The sequence below is a fragment of the Psittacula echo genome (genome assembly GCF_963264785.1).
Source record: "Psittacula echo genome assembly, chromosome: 1".
NCBI classification, from domain to species: Eukaryota; Metazoa; Chordata; class Aves; order Psittaciformes; family Psittacidae; genus Psittacula; species Psittacula echo.
The window spans coordinates 145,717,676-145,734,887 of NC_137735.1; the positions used below are offsets into that span (position 1 = coordinate 145,717,676).

Consider the following 17,212-nt stretch of genomic DNA (forward strand, 5'->3'; position numbering starts at 1 on the left):
TACACAAACAACCAACCCCCCCAAAATCCAACAAACCACCCAAACCCAACAACTCAGAAATTATATGGACTGCAGCAAAATGTCAATTAAATATTTGAGACCAAAGAAACTGGGAAAACACAACCTTCAGACACTAGCTTTCAGCATCTAAGATAGCAGCAGTAGTAAGCAGGGGACTATGATAATGCAAATTAAGTGTTTTTAAAGCCAGCAAAAGTGGACCTTTTTAGACTGGCAGAATTAATTATGGTGAGGTGCAGATACAGCTACCACAAAAGTGCATCTCTCTGAGGTAAGGAACCTTTACAAAACATCATTCCTTTGATTCCTTTTGATGTTAATGTTTCAATCAAAGCCCAGAACCCTTCCTTCATGCCTTGTAACTACAACAAGCTCCTCCATTCCAGGCAGGGTGGTTGTACGGCTACAAGCTACAAAAAAACAATTTTGGGAGGGATGTAGCAAGCCAAATACTTAATGAAGTAAGAGAAATGTGACAAAATGTAAGCAGAGAAGAATAATTTATGAGACTTTTTTGTGTTTAGAAATCAATTTTCTCTATTCTAAAGCAGGTGGAACGCTGACACTGGAAAACCTATGCACCACGGGGTTCCTTATCTCACCATTAAAGGATGAGTGATGTAAACCAAGCACTGCTTAACCTTCTTCTTCGTGATCCATATTTATTGCAGAAGCATGCAGAAGGGCAGCATGTCTGCTAGCTGATGTCTGCTTCTTCCATACAAAACCCAGAAGCAATATTCCTCAGTATCCTTTAAGAACGAGCAGTGAATTTGTCGTATCTGTTTGTAAGGCCCTTTGGGACTCTTCAGGAAGAAAGGCACAGTAAATGTAAGCTCATTATCATCATTAACTCCTTTTATAAACCAGCTGAGCTCAGAAGAAACAAATGGATGAAAAATATGAGGGAAAAAAATGGTTAAATATATTTATCATTATTTTCTGTTCCTGGTAGGGTTTCTCGTAGGGATTTTTTGTGGCTTTTGTGTGTGTGTGTGTTGGTTTGGTTTTTTTTGTTTGCTTGTTTGGGTTTGTTTTTTTTTTTGGGGGGGGGGTGTTGATTCATAGATACCTTTATTACATAAAACTTACTATTTATTGGGAAGTCTTAAAATTAGCTTGATCACTTAACTCCATGAGATGACACTTACATTGCTAAGGAAGAAAAAGAATAAAATGCCTTGACTTACATTAACGGGCATTCAACACAGGTACCCAATTTATTGTATTTGTTCTCATAAGCTTAGAAGTTCCTTAAGGTTCTGACAATCACACCTCACCTATATGTGTAAGGGGAAGGGAAAGGAAAAGCTTTCTATTTGTCCTGTTTGTGTGTTTTCTGGGTAACACCTAGATATGGATGGGACAGGACTCACTGGTTTTAGCCATTGAAAGGTCACATTTTTCAGTCAAAATAATTTTTTAAGCTCCTGCTAGGGTAAGTGTATGTGAGCAGCACCTCCAGGCGGTAATTTCTACCCCACACATTGGACATGAGCATCATACAAATGACCTCATGAAGGAACTTTTCCCTCGCCATTGACATCAAGGCCAACCTAGTGAGTAACTTGAGGCAGACCATTCCCTTCCACCAGGTAGGTGAATCTGTACAACTGCGATTTTACACATAAATAGTATGAAAGGATCCTTTCGACACTACAGATTCGTTCAACCCCATTGAGAAAAAGTGGTACTAATCTCTGTGATTGCAGCCGATAGATTGGTTTTATGTGTGTGATGTGTATTTGTATTTTTTATCACTGTAGATTTACGTGGTTCTCTTTGTTGTCATAAACACACACACAAAAAAAAAAAAGATGGTGACTCAGCTTACAAATACATCCCTCGTACTTGGGATCTTAAGACTTTAAAAACTGGCCTGCAATAAAAGAATTTACATTAGATCAACAGTCCTGACTTCAGTCCCTAAAACAGGGAGCTGTGGCAGCTTTGACTAAATTTCTGATCTCTACATCAAATGGGTTGAGTTTGAAGGGGAGAAAGAATGCTTCTCCAACTACTTTATGGGAAAAGTTTAAAACTTTTAAAACTGTTGGAAATAAGCTATTCTAAAACTCTTAGAAACGGAAACAAGGGTGATAGAGACTCTTTAAGGCTATGTAGAGTGAAATATTTATTGTATCCAAGTTTGGCAAGCTGAGAAGTCACCTGAATTAAATAAAATCAGAGAAACAAGGAGAAAGTTTATCCGACTACAAAGCCACGAAACTATACCATACACAAAAGTTAAAAACAGCAAAGAAACGCAGACCTGTCTCTCCAGGTCTACGAATGTTCTCCACTCGAAAATTCGCGGAGGCGCTTCTCACGCTGTTCAAGTGCAGGGCTGATGTTCTGATCCCCATTTCCTCAAGGGCAACACTCCATTGCGCGCTGCGCTCTCACACAGGAGCTCCCATTTCCCCCGATCACGCTTTCGGTCCCGCAGCGAGGTGCGCTCACGGGCCGCTCTTCCACCCGGATGCCCAGAGCTGCTCTCATTGCGTCCCACCCCCTGCTCCCACCGGCCGCGGTTCCTGCTGGGGTGAGAGGTTCCCCCGCGCAGGGGCCAGACCCCGAGACCGGGGCGCCGGCAGCAGCGTGCGGAGCGCCCGCAGGTGCACAGACGCCCGAGGACGGCGGGCCCCGCTCTGCGAAGGCGCCGGCAGCGGAGCAGCGGGTTCTGCCGGCGCATCCCCGCATGGGCAGGCTGCTGGCGGGTGCCGGGGAGCGCCGCCTGAGCTCATTCCCGCACCGCCGTGCGGGAGGCGCCACAACCCGGCGCTCGATCGGCCCCGCCGCGCCGCCGGGCGGCGCCTGCGCACTACGTGCGGCAGCGCTGCTCGCCCGCCTCCCCGGCGCTCCTCCGGCAGCAGTGGTGGGGCCAGGCTGAGCAGCACCGCACAGGGCTGAGCCGGGCCCGAGCCGCGGGGAGCGGGAGCGGGAGCGGGAGCAGAAGCGGAGTCCGCCCCACACCAGCCCCTGCCGCCCCTCTCCTGCGAGAGCCCGCCCGGCTCGGGAGGCAGGAGCAGCCCCGAGGGGTCTGTCCCGCGGATGCGCCCGCCCAGCGCCCAACTGCAACTTTGCCGGCCCGGTCCGGCCGTTGTCACCGGTCTCCGGTGCGGTGCAGGCGCTCTGGCGGAGCGGTGATGACCCTGGCAAGAGTTTCGCAAAGCTCTTAAACACCTCAAGCTGCGAGCAGCAACCCGTGTTCGCTGAGGTTGCAGGAGAGGAGGAATTAAGTGTTTGTGATCACCCGAGGAGGGGAGGTGTTTTCCACAAGGGACCTTGCCTCACCAATAGAGCCACCAACTGTCCGCAGCGGAGGCAGGATGTAAAGAGGCAGCACGAGGCCGGTGCGGCTGCTGGCGAGGAGGCAGCGGTCCCGAGAAAGGGCGGAGCGCCGGAGGGGGGTCCTCTTGGCGCTGCACTTGCTACATTAACTCGGCGCGTCGGAGACAGCGACACAACTTTCCGGGTCTGCCCCGGGAGACGGCAAGAAGAGGTTCGCGCTGCTCCGATCACAGCAGCCCCAGCGCCTGCCGCTTGCAGCGGCGGACACCGGCAGCAGCGGCGTCGCGGCTGCCCCGGGACCGGGGCGGGCATGCCTCCCGCTCCCAGCCCTGCCGAGCAGGGCACCCGCCGACTCTGAAGGGACGCGTGCGAGCCCCGCGCCTCGCGGCTATGCAGCCCCTCCACGCCCCCCTCGCCCTGCTCTGCCAGGTGCTGGGCGCCTGGGCTGCCTGCGCCCTGGCCCCCGCTGCGGCCGTCGGGCTGCCCGCGTCTCCTCAGAGCGCCCACTCGCCGCTAGCCCCGACGCCCCTCTCTGCGGCCCGGCGGGCGGCTGTCCCCGGCCCGGCTCTTCCCGTGCCCGGCGGAGCAGCGGGGGAGGCCGGCAGCGGCGCGCCCCGCGGGGCGGAGGGAGCCGGGCGGCGGCGAGCGCGGAGCAGCGACCGCGAAGCCGGCGCGGCGGCGGGGAGGGGCGCGGCGGGCGGTCCCCGCTGGCTGCCCCTGAACGCCTCGGCGGGAGGCGAGGGAAGAGCCGGGGGCCGCGGCAATGCCACGGGGCGCCGTGCCCGTCTCCGCAACCCCTTCTACCCGCTAACCGAGGAGTCGTACGGCGCCTATGCCGTCATGTGCCTTTCCGTAGTGATCTTCGGCATCGGCATCATGGGCAACATGGCAGTGATGTGCATCGTCTGCCACAACTACTACATGCGGAGCATCTCCAACTCCCTGCTGGCCAACCTGGCCTTCTGGGACTTCCTCATCGTCTTCTTCTGCCTGCCGCTGGTCATCTTCCAGGAGCTCACCAAGAAGTGGCTCCTCGAAGACTTCTCCTGCAAAATCGTCCCGTACATCGAGGTAATGGTGGTGGGTGGGCATGGCTCTAGGGGACGCGGCTCCGAGCACCTTTCCCTCTACGAGCGCTGCTCCCAGGCGGCCTTCGCTGCCTGTGAGTGCCCGCCCTTATCGCTGCCAGCCCGGGAGCGTCCAAGGCGAGCTTGGTCTGGGCTTCCCGGACACCCCGAGGCCCCGGTTGGACAGGAGGCGGCCGTGGCCGCGACAGGTCCGTAGCATCGGGGGATTTCTATAGCCTCAGGCTGAGCGAGGCTGGCTCTGTCTTCCAGTTGCGCGAGTTCTGCCAAACTTTTTTGCTCCTTGTGATCCTAAAAGGCGAAGATCCTCTCAGAATGAGGTTTCAAGTTTTTTTAGTTTTTTTTTTCTTCTGTTTCCGTAAGGTGAAGTGAGTCGGGAAAGTGGATGGAGGGCGTGACTGGGCACAGCTTGTAAGGTAGTTGTAGACAGGACCAGCAATGGGATGTATATGCTCTTAAATTGTACTTAAGCGTTCAAATCTTATGCTTATTTATTTAGCTTATTTTAAATAATAATAATAAAAAAGATCCCAGCACTATTTAAATGGTAGCTTCTTGGCAGTTGTTCAGAAGCTCTGTCAGAGAAAGCTCTCAGCCAGCTGGCCAGAGTCCTGCAGGCAGCATTCAGATTGTCCACCTTATTTATTTGCAGGGTGGTAGACCATAATTCTGGCTGGCTCTGCTGTATTCTCAAAACCTTATGTTCAACATTATTTAGTAACTGAAAGCTGAGGAAATAACTGTTGATTCTCCTGTTCCAAGAATGAGATATAAGGGGAAAAAACCAAACAAAATCCACTCCCCAAAACAAACCCCAGTTTATTATTAATACAGAATATCAGTTTCAACAGCACATTGGTACGCAGTAATATGTAATTAACTGTCAACCAATATTTTTAAGAGTTTAGAAAGATGTGTGATGTGTGTAGCCACTAAGTTGTCATTACTTCTTTCATATGTGATGCACTTTATTACTGGTGGTATCGGACAAAGGGTGGAGCTGTGCTATGCTTAGATGTATGCAAGACCAGTACTATAACATTACATTTGAAAAACTCAGAGTCCACTTAATCTATTTGCACGTAAGAAGACATGAAGTAGTAAGTATGTATTTGTTGAGAAATAGGTAGTACTAGGAGCTTTTAAAATTTCTGAATTTAGTCCTTGCTACTGTTTTAACCAATAAAATAAGTAGCACTGTTTCAGTTACAGTGTAACCATTTCAGTTAAAGTAGGTAGTGTAGATTAAGCGTTTTCAGGACTTCCCTAGGGTGACACTTCACACTTCCCAACGTGGTTTTGGTGCATTCACATACAAAATAAAAATAATTCTTTGGATGCTGATTCTAATTAAAGATCATTAATTGATATTATGTGCATGGCCATGCTGTTCTTCAGAATTAGTTGCTTATGCTGTGCAGCTTTGGGCACTAAAGACTTTGTCAAACTGAAAGTGGTTTTGGTGAAATGGAGTTTCGAAAGCTGTACTCTGAAAAACATTCAGCTGCTCATACTCCCCCTTTATACTTCAATAGCACCTTATTTTTTCACTTTAAAGTTCTGTAGATGTTTAGAGTTGAAGTCTTATTCAAGAGCTGGCACCAATTCAGTCATGATGGACCAGTTGCATGGTCTTAGGGTTAATTATTACTGGAGTGTAAAAGTGAAAAATTCTCCTTATTAAATTAATTTATATGTAAGGTACAGATACTACAGATATAACTAAAAAGTTGCAGCCTTGGGGGTTCTGTATTGCTCCCAGAGTTGCATATTTTTCATTCAGTAGTCATTAAATGTAATACTCAAGTACATAAAGTATATTCATTACCCTGGGAGCAATAGGTAAAAGGCTAAGTTGTAGCCATGAGTGGCAGATACTGAGCACCACTACTGGTTTACGACCCTCCACAGCTCACCTCAAGCTTGATGAGAAGGGCACGGTCGTGCAACTTAGGATTTGACCCTGCTGGGACGGCGAAGGCTGGTAAAGCAAAGGTTCCTCACTTTCCTAGTGATGTTCTAACCTCACAGGCATTACACAGTGACAGTGACACCACCAGCAGCAATGCAGCTGCAGAGCACATAATGAAATCTGCCCCGCAAGCAGCTACTGCTCTGTGCTCTGTCAGGAATTGTTCACAGCAGCACACTCACCTGGCAGCTGAACAACTCTGTCTTCTCCCTTGTAACTCACCTGGGCAGGATCAGCCCCTTCTCAGACAGTGGGAGGAGGACAAAGTCCTCTTTGTGCCTTGAGAGTTAAGCTGTAGACAGCTTAACCTCTTTAGGAGAGGTTTCTAGACTTTTGTGGAATACAGACAGAATGTGGACAAATTTTAAGCTGTTATCTGTGTTTTCTGTAAGTTAGCCTAGTGTTTTGTTAAGTGTCTCTTTGTTCCATGCTTTGCATCTCTTTTTTTTTGCATGCCACTTCTCCTCTCCTTATGCTGCGTCTAAGGAGCTGTGTCAAACCCAGAGTTGCAGATCCAGAAACCTCTCCCTTTTAAGCATCAGAGACCATTACCGGCCTGAGCACTCTGTCATTACAGTTTGTACTTTCACAACTAGGGAACAGAGGATGTCTGATTATCCAGAGCAACTGATACACTAATCACAGCATTTTAACATTATTCAAGCATGTTTTGTACTGTGTTTAAAGGTTTCAAGTGATCTCAGTGAGAAACCGTGAGTTTTCTTAGTTTAGCCTCATGTGGCCAATTGTTTTTCTATTTGTGCTGTTTGATGCGTATTGTGCAGAATTTCAACAAAGCATCTGTTGCCAGTGATAACACATTGTATATGGTCTGGGAAAAATATATTATGATATCTTCAAGCACATTCCTATAGCTAAATGTTGAGCTTCCAGCAGTGGAAGGTTTCCCCAGTACTTAATTCAAAGGGCAGTCTTCCCATACCTCGTAAAGATCTGGTGTGACCAAGCACATTAAGCAGTCATTTCAGCCATGTATTACACCACAGTTTGGTCACTTCAAACTGCCTTTCAAAACTATGCCATGCCTGTGCTTGCATAAGGAATCCTGTGCACATGACTGAGGAAGAAACTGAGTAAATTAATTTTTCTTTGCTTCTCATGAGGTCTTTAGATGATAAGAATAAAGTGGTAGAGAATGAAGGTAGCAAAACACATGGTTAGTAGAAGTGGATGAAGTTATCTCCACAACGAACTTCACTTGACCCTGATGTTGACACTGTCTTGAAGGGACAGTTTTAAATGCACTGAGAGGGAATGAGAAGGGAATTAAAACAACTGGGACAGCTACTCAGCCCATAAGGACGTGTGGAGATGAGTTTCTCCTTTGCAGTTTCAATTCTCTGCTCAATAGTCCTTAATCTTTTGACACTTTTCTGCAGGTGATTCAGCCACCTAGTTTTAGGCATGTGTAGCCGAAGTGTTTACTTGCACATTGTTTTGATGTCTTCCGTACACTTTGCTCAGTGTTACTCAGACTCAGGAGATACAGGGTAAATGACAATACGAAGATAATGGCTTTGACCAATTCCTGTTCCACAAGCCCTGCCAATGTGGAACCCTTTTGTTTTTGTTCAAGCACATCCACTCTCCAATAAAAGACTGGGGGGTGGATAAAGGGGAATAAAAAACCAAAAAGAGTATAGAACAATATAGTTCCAGTTCCCCTACTTAGAGATTTATGCTACACCTTAATAGAAAGAAGTATGCATGTAGACAAAATCTGTAGTTTTTCACAGTTGTTAAATACAGCAGTCTTGTGAAGCAGCATTTTTATTTTCTATTTCAATGCTGGAAGCCAGTAGTGAAGGGGTTAAGTAGGTTGTTCAAGACCCAGAGCAGTTGCTCAAGATGACAAATGGATTGTCTAGACTAGGACTAGAAACGGTCTTTTGGGCTTTAAAAGGAAGCTTGCTTGAGTTGTGTGCATTCTGCTTTTAGAGGTTACACTAGAAGCTTGATGAGTTTGAGAGGGGTCGGTTAAAGTAGACATCACTTTCTATGTTGGCAGATTGAGACAAGCTACTTGTAGTGGAGTAAGAATTTAGAATTGGGGAATGGTTTAGAATGAGGTTTTGCAGAGGCTGATTTACCATCCTGTCTAGTCCAGCACAGAGCAAGAATTTCTCGAGACCAGTGATGGTACTCAGCCCTGCACTGGTGCTATTAAATATGAGCACATCTACCTTTTTCATACCCCTCACAAGGAAGAGAAAGACAAAGTTTGTGGTGTCCTCGTCTGGACCTTGTCATGCATATGAGACTGGCTTGACTCTGAAGCTGACTCTGAAAGCCTCTGAAATCTGATGCCCAGTCTCTGCATGTGCTTTTGGCTACCAATCTGTGGCATCATTCCTTTTTCTGGTGGGTAACTTCCAGCTCAGGAAAACCATCACAATTAGTATTCTTAGTGGAAAGCATAAGGATTGATTTGGCCTGGAATATAAATTACTCTCTTTCCCTGGAGCTGAACCTCCAGGACAATTTGAGAGGAGGCTTTTTCCTCTTTCTCTCTTTTCCTTGGTCGAGGCAAGTGAGAAGCCATTCTCTGCCTGTTCCAAGGCTGTCAGAGGAGATCCTTATTTTAAGTTTCACTTTAGGGAAGCAAATACATTTTTTTGTGGGAGTTTGTAAAAGCTGCATATTATCTGTCTTTTCTGTCTTTTGTTGTGCAGCATCCTCTTTATGTCTCTTCTTTGACTCTAGTCAGAGCTAGGCTCCTGAACCTCCAGTAAATCCTCTGGATTTACTCTCTGGATGAGATCCTTAGAGAGGTATGCAGTTTCAAAACTTCATACTCGGAGTTTTGTAGAGCAATGCCTGCATGTGTCTGTTACTGTGCAGAATATCTTCAGCACTTATTGGGGAGTAAATAATTATTTAAAACAGGAGTGTTAATATACCTCTGTCCGTTAGGTATTAATGGCATGGTGAGAGTTGCTGCCATGCTGATAGCTCTGTCAGTCTTCTTTTCCTGTGCAAACCCAGTTCTTAGGAACTTATAAGTTGTCCATAAAAATTTGCTTCTGGCTTAAACTTTGCATGTGGCATTTCAGCATGGAACTGAATTTGTGTCAGACTAGGTTTAAAATTGGGTCAGTAAATATTTAAGTTACATATGTGTGGGGAGGAAAAAGCAACATCTGCTATCCCGGCACCATTGACTCTGCTCTGAGCACTGGGATGTCATTTCTCCATATGACAGGATTTTTCTTGCAAAGGAAAAAGAGGCTGATTTTTTGCAGTAGTTCCATGTTGTTAATAATTAGTGCAGGAGTCCCTTGTGTAGCTGGATGAGAATTTGATACTCAGTGGAAAATTGGACTTATTTATTTAAAAAAAAAAAAAAAAAAGTAAATGAAATTTACTTACATGGTAACATGGTAGATTGTAAACAGAAAAATGAGCCAAAATTAAATCCTTTTGTGTTTTGTGAGTTTTCCAAGCCTCTGGATAAGAATATAGTGTAGTAATGAATATTTCCAGTGTCCTGATGATCTGGTTGGCTTTCACTTCCAACAAAATTCAAAAGCAGCTCTTGGAAGTGGATTCTGATTCTGAACACTATCACTCTTGAGATATACGTAAGAGTAAGAAACAATGATTTGAGTGTTGATAGTACTATGGAATGTATGTATGTATGGAAGCAACCATATTGTACCCATTGTTCCAGAGGTGTAGGTAATTTCTGTGATAGTAATTTCAAGAGCTACCATCTTGTCTTCTAGATAATTAAGGTGATGTAGATTTTCATCCAGGATGCTTAAGCTAATTGCTAATGTCAGAGACATACGCTGGCTCCCGTACTCCTTAGCTAGGGAATTACACAGCCACAGCTGTGTTATTTTAAGTAGTGTTATAACTGAGTGAACCTTACCTATTTTGAAGCATAAACCCATTAATGTTTAATAGCACTTTGTGTAAGAAAAGTAGAGATATTTATTTATTTTTGTTATTTTATAGTAATGACCATTTTTCTTGGGTTTGGAGGCTCTTAATTTGAAGAACAGAAAACAGAAATCTAGATAAACAATTGAATATTTTTTTTTTGCAATGGGTTGACCTCATATTTTGTGGTAGTCCAATCTTACTACTGGACGCTGTACTGCAAGTGTAGGGTAGCACAAAAACTGCAGGCTGTACTAACTCTGTCTTAGGCAAAATTGACAAGTCTGCAAGAGCCACCATGGTATGTTGCATTAACAGACTCTAAATCTATGAATGTGGGTATAGACCAACTGTAACAAAATGATAGACTATAATGGCTTGGTGGAAAAAATTAGTCATTTATACAATAGTAATGGATATAAAGAGTCTACAGTATCTGAAGGGGGGCTATAGGGATGCTGGGGATGCACTATTCATTAGGGATTGTAGTAATAGGACAAGGGGTAATGGGTTCAAACTTAAACAGGGGAAGTTTAGATTGGATATAAGGAAGAAGTTCTTTACTGTAAGGGTGGTGAGGCACTGGAATGGTTTGCCCAGGGAGGTTGTGAATGCTCCATCCCTGATGGTGTTCAAGGCCAGGTTGGATGAGGCCTTGGGTGGCATGGTTTAGTGGGGAGTGTCCCTGCCTATGGCAGGGGGATTGGAACTAGATGATCTTAAGGTCATTTCCAACCCTAACTAATCTATGATTCTATAATTCTACAGAGTGTCACTGAGAGCTTAGAGCTAGTAGTCATCAACTTTTTCTGTAGTTCAGCTTTCCTATTACAATGGGAAAATTCTGTGAATACCCATCCTGCTTGTAACAAAGGAAGGCAGAGTGCTGTGTAGTTTGAGAAACTGTGTAACCAACATAAAAAATATTCTGTTTTAGAAAATCCAGCTTCAGCTGGTAGAAGCAGCCATTTCTTACAACTCTTATCTTTTCCCATATAAACGCAGTCTACATTTTTTCCCCTCACTTCTCCGTCAGAAGGTGTGCTCAAGAGCATGATGCCTGAGATGATTAATGGTCCGTCTCATTTCCAGCTTTGAGTTGTTTATGGCTGGTTGATTCCCATTCTGTTATATCCACTGTCCTTTGACTTAAGCAATTTTATATCTCAAGATAGACTTACTTGTAGATAGTAGTAATATCACTTATTGGTCTTCACCTTACTGAATTGAGTGACCCAACCTCTCTTTTTATTCACTCTCAGAATTTGGTCTTCCTCAACCTTTTCACCAAGTCATCTTTTCTGATCTTGTTTGTGTTTTTATTTTCATTGTCTTTGTCTTGTCAAGCAGATATTAGACAAAATTCAGAGTCTCATTTCCACTGGTGTTGCTCACCATACTGCATCTGCACAGCTTCCATCATCAGCCAGAGGCTCTGCTCCTGAAGGCCAGGGCCAAGAGCTGTGGGACCACAGCCAGGAGAAGAAGTAGGACAGGTCAGGGAAGGCCTGGGAACATTTCAGTAATTGTTAGCATTTGTGAAACGGGAATTGGGTATGTTGGATGGACAGAGAGAACTGATGCAATTAAGCTGAGCATTTCATGATTTTACTGTTCTCTCTGGCCTCAGTTCCCCAAATGCGTTTTGACACAGTTGACTAACAGCTGCTAAGCTAATGACCAAAGGTTCATGCAGTGTCTAGAAGGAGCATGACGGTGCTCACTAGCATGCTCGTCAACACTTTTAAAGGAGCAACAGTATCAAGATAGTCTCTCGTAACAATAATGTCATCTTTTGTGTGTGTGTGCTGTAGCTGGTAATCGTTTCAACAGCCCTTCTCTCCCCGGTTAGCGTGGGCATCTCCTCAGAGCAAGGGTTACTCCACCACCTCCTCAAAGCAGGTTGGTGATCATTCAGTTAGAAACTTGGGGACTTTCCTGATATCATCTAGTAAAGGAAAGATGTAAACTGGTGTCATCTTGAATATCTAGAGAGTCTGAAGTAGAATCTTCATAGGGACCATATGGAAATAAATCAGACAATTAAGTGATGATCAAAAACTGCTGAGCCTAACTCGCCATTGCCTTGCCTCGTTTCCTGCCAGGTTGTTGGAATTCAGACTGCAACAGCATATCAGCATATCAGAAACTCAGCTCTTACAACAAGAAGAGCACCATTAAACTCCACTCAGCTTTACACCACTTCAGGATTTGTTAATTTATTCTTTACCTACTCCTCATCAAATGAATTACCTTCATTCTGTGGCTATTTTAGGGCAGTGTAGCAGATTAAAAAGGAAACTTTTCTGGCTTCTTCCACATTTTCAGCTTAAGTCTAATTATTAGTATGACTGTTATGAAGAAACACCCCTAAACTGAAGTTGTGTGAACATGCAGAATGCATATCCCAGTTCTCACCCACATAGGCTGTGAGCAGCCCCATTTGATTTTGCTGACTATTACTCATAGTCTCCAGAGTGGAGTAAGTAATCAGACTTTTAAATATGCTGCCTTTAATGCAGTATATATCCTTAAATATACTGCCTTTAAGCAAGTCAGCTGGAGTGAATCCCTGTTCATCTGCATGGGAGTATTTGTTTGTTTTTTGCAAGCTTTTCCATAGCATCACTAACTCCCTTAATCTACAGAGAACAGGAAATCTTTGCCTGTTCCAGAGAAACACTAGCTTTGTTTAGCTTGTTTCATCAGTAAATCTGCAGGAGAGTTTTCAAAGCCCACTTCCACTGTTCTTAGTTATTTTTTCTTGCTCTATTTCACTGTCTTAAACCTCCTCGTTGTTGGTCAATTAATGTGACAGGAACCCTGTAGGTTATGTTTGTTTATGGTAGGCATGTCTTCTTTCATTAGGCCAGCCTTAACAGCTGCAGAGTTTTAATGTCTTAGCCACCGTGTAGCAGCCTGTTTGCAATGAAATGCTAAAGCAACAAAAGCGTGTGCTTTGGGGGTGGGGGAGAGACAGATAGGAGCTGAGAGAGAAGAACCTCAAATTTTCATCTGTTCTGCTGGCTTTTATTTCAGTCCCTGTTCATTCCTGAATCTCAGTTACTTCCCTGTCTCTCACAGTTGTAGAGAGCTGACCCTTTTGTTATTCATGTTGGATGTTCTGGCTAAAGGTTTTGCTGTCACTCTAAGGAGTCTGGAGACTGCACACACATTTAAATGTTTTGAAGTGAAGTCAATAGTCTTTAATTTAAAAATCTGACTCAGAAGCGATCCATGAAAATTATCTTCATTAGCTAAGTTTATCACTTCATTAAGAGCTCCCTGTAACTGTAATTTTTCTTTAATGGTTTTTAATTTTTTACTGTATTTACCAAGCTTTCTTTGAATCTTGTCAGACAGTGTAAGTTCCTGAATGAATAGGTTTGTCTATTAAAAATGTTTACCGCACTGCTTTGTCATCATTAAATATTCCTGCAAGTTAATTAGTTCGAGATTGCATCTTACTCATTCCATCTTTTAGGAAGTTGCTTCAAAGAATTCTTCAGCTAAGCCAATGTCTGACAGTTCTAATCCCAAGAGCCTAATATTTTTCAGTGGTATTCAATTTTAGCAGTCTAATATGGCCATTAAATATTGAAGGCTGAAATTAATGATGCATTTATATAATTGTGCATAATTGCAGAACTTTTTACATGAGATGTGTGAACAGGAATGTTTCAAATTATGGTGGAAATAGGAAAGTATTTTATTTTATTTTTAAATTCACCTATACAATTTTTTAATGCATCATTGTACATCAAATTTGGGTAAGCCAAATTATAGCGAGTTGCCTAATATTACCCTAGATTTCTCAGTTATTTGCACAGACATGTTTTATTCATGATAAAAGTAAGCATTCTTTACATTTATTAGGAGTATTATTTAAGTTTATTTTCTTTTGCATCAACACATTTCAGCCCAACACAAGCATGCAAACCCAAGAAAATAAATGAATTAGAATGCAACAAGGCACCAAATCTTTCTTGAATTGAAGTTAATGGGAGTTCTGCTTTGAATCTGAACTGAAGCTCAATTTATTGGAAATAAGTGTAGGCCAAAATGCAAATAGTCTTCTTGCAAATTTCTTTTTAGGAAATTCAATTATAAACAGGACAAACGATAGGAAATTATGTTTCATGACAGTACAATATTTCTATTCATGCATAAAATGATTATTATTAAAGCTAGAGAACATATGCCTTGCTGTGTGCTTGCTCCTGAACAGTATGTAATTGAGAGCTCTGTCCAATCCATTTAAGCAACATTATCATTTAAACAACAAAACTTCTGCCTTTTCTCCTGGCTTGCAGTACATTGTCCCACAGGATGTTTTCTATGAAATTAAAACTAGATTTTCCTGTGATTTTTTTCTAAAGGAAATGTTGAAGATAGATTTCAAAGCCTAAGTATTATAGTGAAGGTTGATTTTGCACACCCTCTGGAAGTCTGAAGATTTTGGATCCAGTCTCTCTGAACTCACAGTACAGGATGACTTTATATACCTACATCCTATCAGAATTTCACTTAAAAGCCTAAGTCTACAAAACCAGCTGTTGGGTCCTACTCCATTCAGAAGATGCCTAATCCACAGCGTTCCTAAATTTTGTAGATATGGCAGGTTTTGGTGTTACGATCCCCTGCATGCTTGATGAGCATGTGATGGGAGCCCAAGTCCATACTTCTGCTGAAGGAAGACTCTCCCATTCTCCTCTTTTGACTTAAATTCCAACCCCTGTGGTGGAACTGATCTTTCTGAAAAACACCCCTGAGAAAAATGGGGGGAGGAAGGCGTTTAGTTTTCCATATTGGTCAGTTCCTCAGGGTTTTTTTTTCACTCAGTGTTGCACAGATTCTTGCATGGTCCTCTGGGAGAGGGCGTCACCAAGCTGCAATAAATATGTGCAGGCAGAAAACCAGAAGGGTATATTCTTTTGGGGTGCATGCTGGATAGTTCAGCAAACACTGGAATATAAGTTCCATCCATGATGCTTCTTTTGATGGTGCTTGGTACCAAGGTGCTTAACTGTGTCCTAAACTAATGCCCCTAAACTAGATTTTCTTTTGCCTTTGTCAGTAAAGGGGTTAAACTTGACTAGTGTTTCAGAGTGCAAATTGAGCTCTCTTGAGCTATGAAAGGGTATAGTCAGAGAACAGCTCAATGGTAAAAGCCTTCACCCAGTGTACAATACATTAAATCTCTCTTCAGCCTGAGTGAGTTCAGGCCTTCATCTTCCATCTCTAAGATGAATGCCATCAACAGAGGACCAGGGAGCTTTTGAAGGAGGTGAAGGAACTTTTCCCACTCAACTGAATATTGGACTGTTCCCTTAGAGCTGTCCTTTTTTTTTTTTCCCCTTTTTTCCTTTTTTATTGTTTTGTTTATTTTTCCCAGACAAGAGCAGGCTGGACAGGGCTTTGAGCAATGTGGTCTAGTGGAAGGTGTCCCTGCCCATGGCAGCGGGTTTAAAACTAGATAATCTTTAAGGTTCCTTCCAACCCAAACCATTCTATGACAGCATCTGTATTAACTTGCATCCCCTTTTCTCCTTCCCAGGTAGCCTCTCTGGGAGTCACCACCTTCACGCTGTGTGCCCTCTGCATCGACCGATTCCGTGCCGCCACCAACGTGCAGATGTATTATGAGATGATCGAAAACTGCACGTCCACGACAGCCAAGCTGGCGGTCATCTGGGTGGGTGCGCTGCTGCTGGCGCTGCCGGAGGTGGTGCTGCGCCAGCTGGCCAAGGAGGACCCTGAGTACAGCGGCAGCCCGCCCGGGGAGCGCTGCGTGGTCAAGATATCCACCGCGCTGCCTGACACCATCTATGTGCTTGCTCTCACTTATGATGGGGCAAGACTCTGGTGGTACTTCGGCTGCTATTTTTGTTTGCCTACCCTTTTCACTATTACCTGCTCCCTGGTAACCGCAAGGAAAATCAGGAGGGCGGAAAAGGCTTGCACAAGGGGGAACAAGCGACAAATTCAGCTGGAAAGTCAGATGAACTGCACGGTGGTGGCTTTGACCATTTTATATGGGTTTTGCATCATTCCTGAAAACATTTGCAACATTGTGACTGCCTACATGTCCACAGGGGTCTCTCGGCAAACTATGGACCTCCTCCATCTCATTAGTCAGTTCCTTTTGTTCTTTAAGTCCTGTGTTACCCCAGTTCTCCTTTTCTGCCTCTGTAAACCTTTCAGCAGGGCCTTTATGGAGTGTTGCTGTTGCTGTTGTGATGAATGCATCCAGAAGTCTTCAACAGTGACAAGTGATGACAATGACAATGAGTACACCACAGAACTGGAGCTCTCCCCTTTCAGTACCATCCGTCGTGAAATGTCCACTTTTGCCTCTGTGGGGACTCACTGTTAATTGACCCTAGAACTTTATTTGCTGTATCTTTTTGTGTTTCCTTCTTTTTGTTCTTCTTTTTTACTTCATATTTTTCTTCTTGAAGCAAAATGATTACTGAAAACTACTCTGGAAACCAATCTGCTTATTAACAGTCGTGCTCTGGAAAATAATTTGTTTTATTATTAAAATGAAAGAAAGTGAAAGAAGGGGAGCCAGCTCTCAGTTTTAAATCATGATATTTTGTATGGTGCTAGGATTTTATTGTCTGGGAAGGAGAATCCATATCAATCCACTTTTATTTAATTCCATAGTATTTTTTTGATAATCACTGTAAAATGATTATATAGACATTGTGGGGTTTGCAAGATGTTTTATGTAAAAGATGTGGTGGAAATTATTTGAAGGTAGTTTTAATCCAATTACTGTACACTATTGTGAGAGGGCTTGGACTTCAGAAAATTTATAAAGTAGCATAAAAATAAATGAGGTTTTATTCTTTAACTTCATTGTCAATCTGCATTTAATAAGGACACCTATAGGTAGTATTAAATTCTTTTAAAAAGTAAAAAAACCCTT

The 17,212-nt window shown here is 43.7% G+C and overlaps 1 protein-coding gene across 1 annotated transcript; it reads left to right on the forward strand.

The window, feature by feature from the left end:
• Positions 1-3,705: 3,705 nt before the first annotated feature.
• On the forward strand, positions 3,706-16,654 carry GPR37 (G protein-coupled receptor 37; the record flags this gene model as incomplete). The annotated part of the gene is made up of 2 exons (XM_080636555.1): positions 3,706-4,386; positions 15,836-16,654. 2 exons carry the CDS (start codon positions 3,706-3,708, stop codon positions 16,652-16,654), a joined length of 1,500 nt encoding a protein of 499 aa, XP_080492681.1.
• Positions 16,655-17,212: the final 558 nt, after the last annotated feature.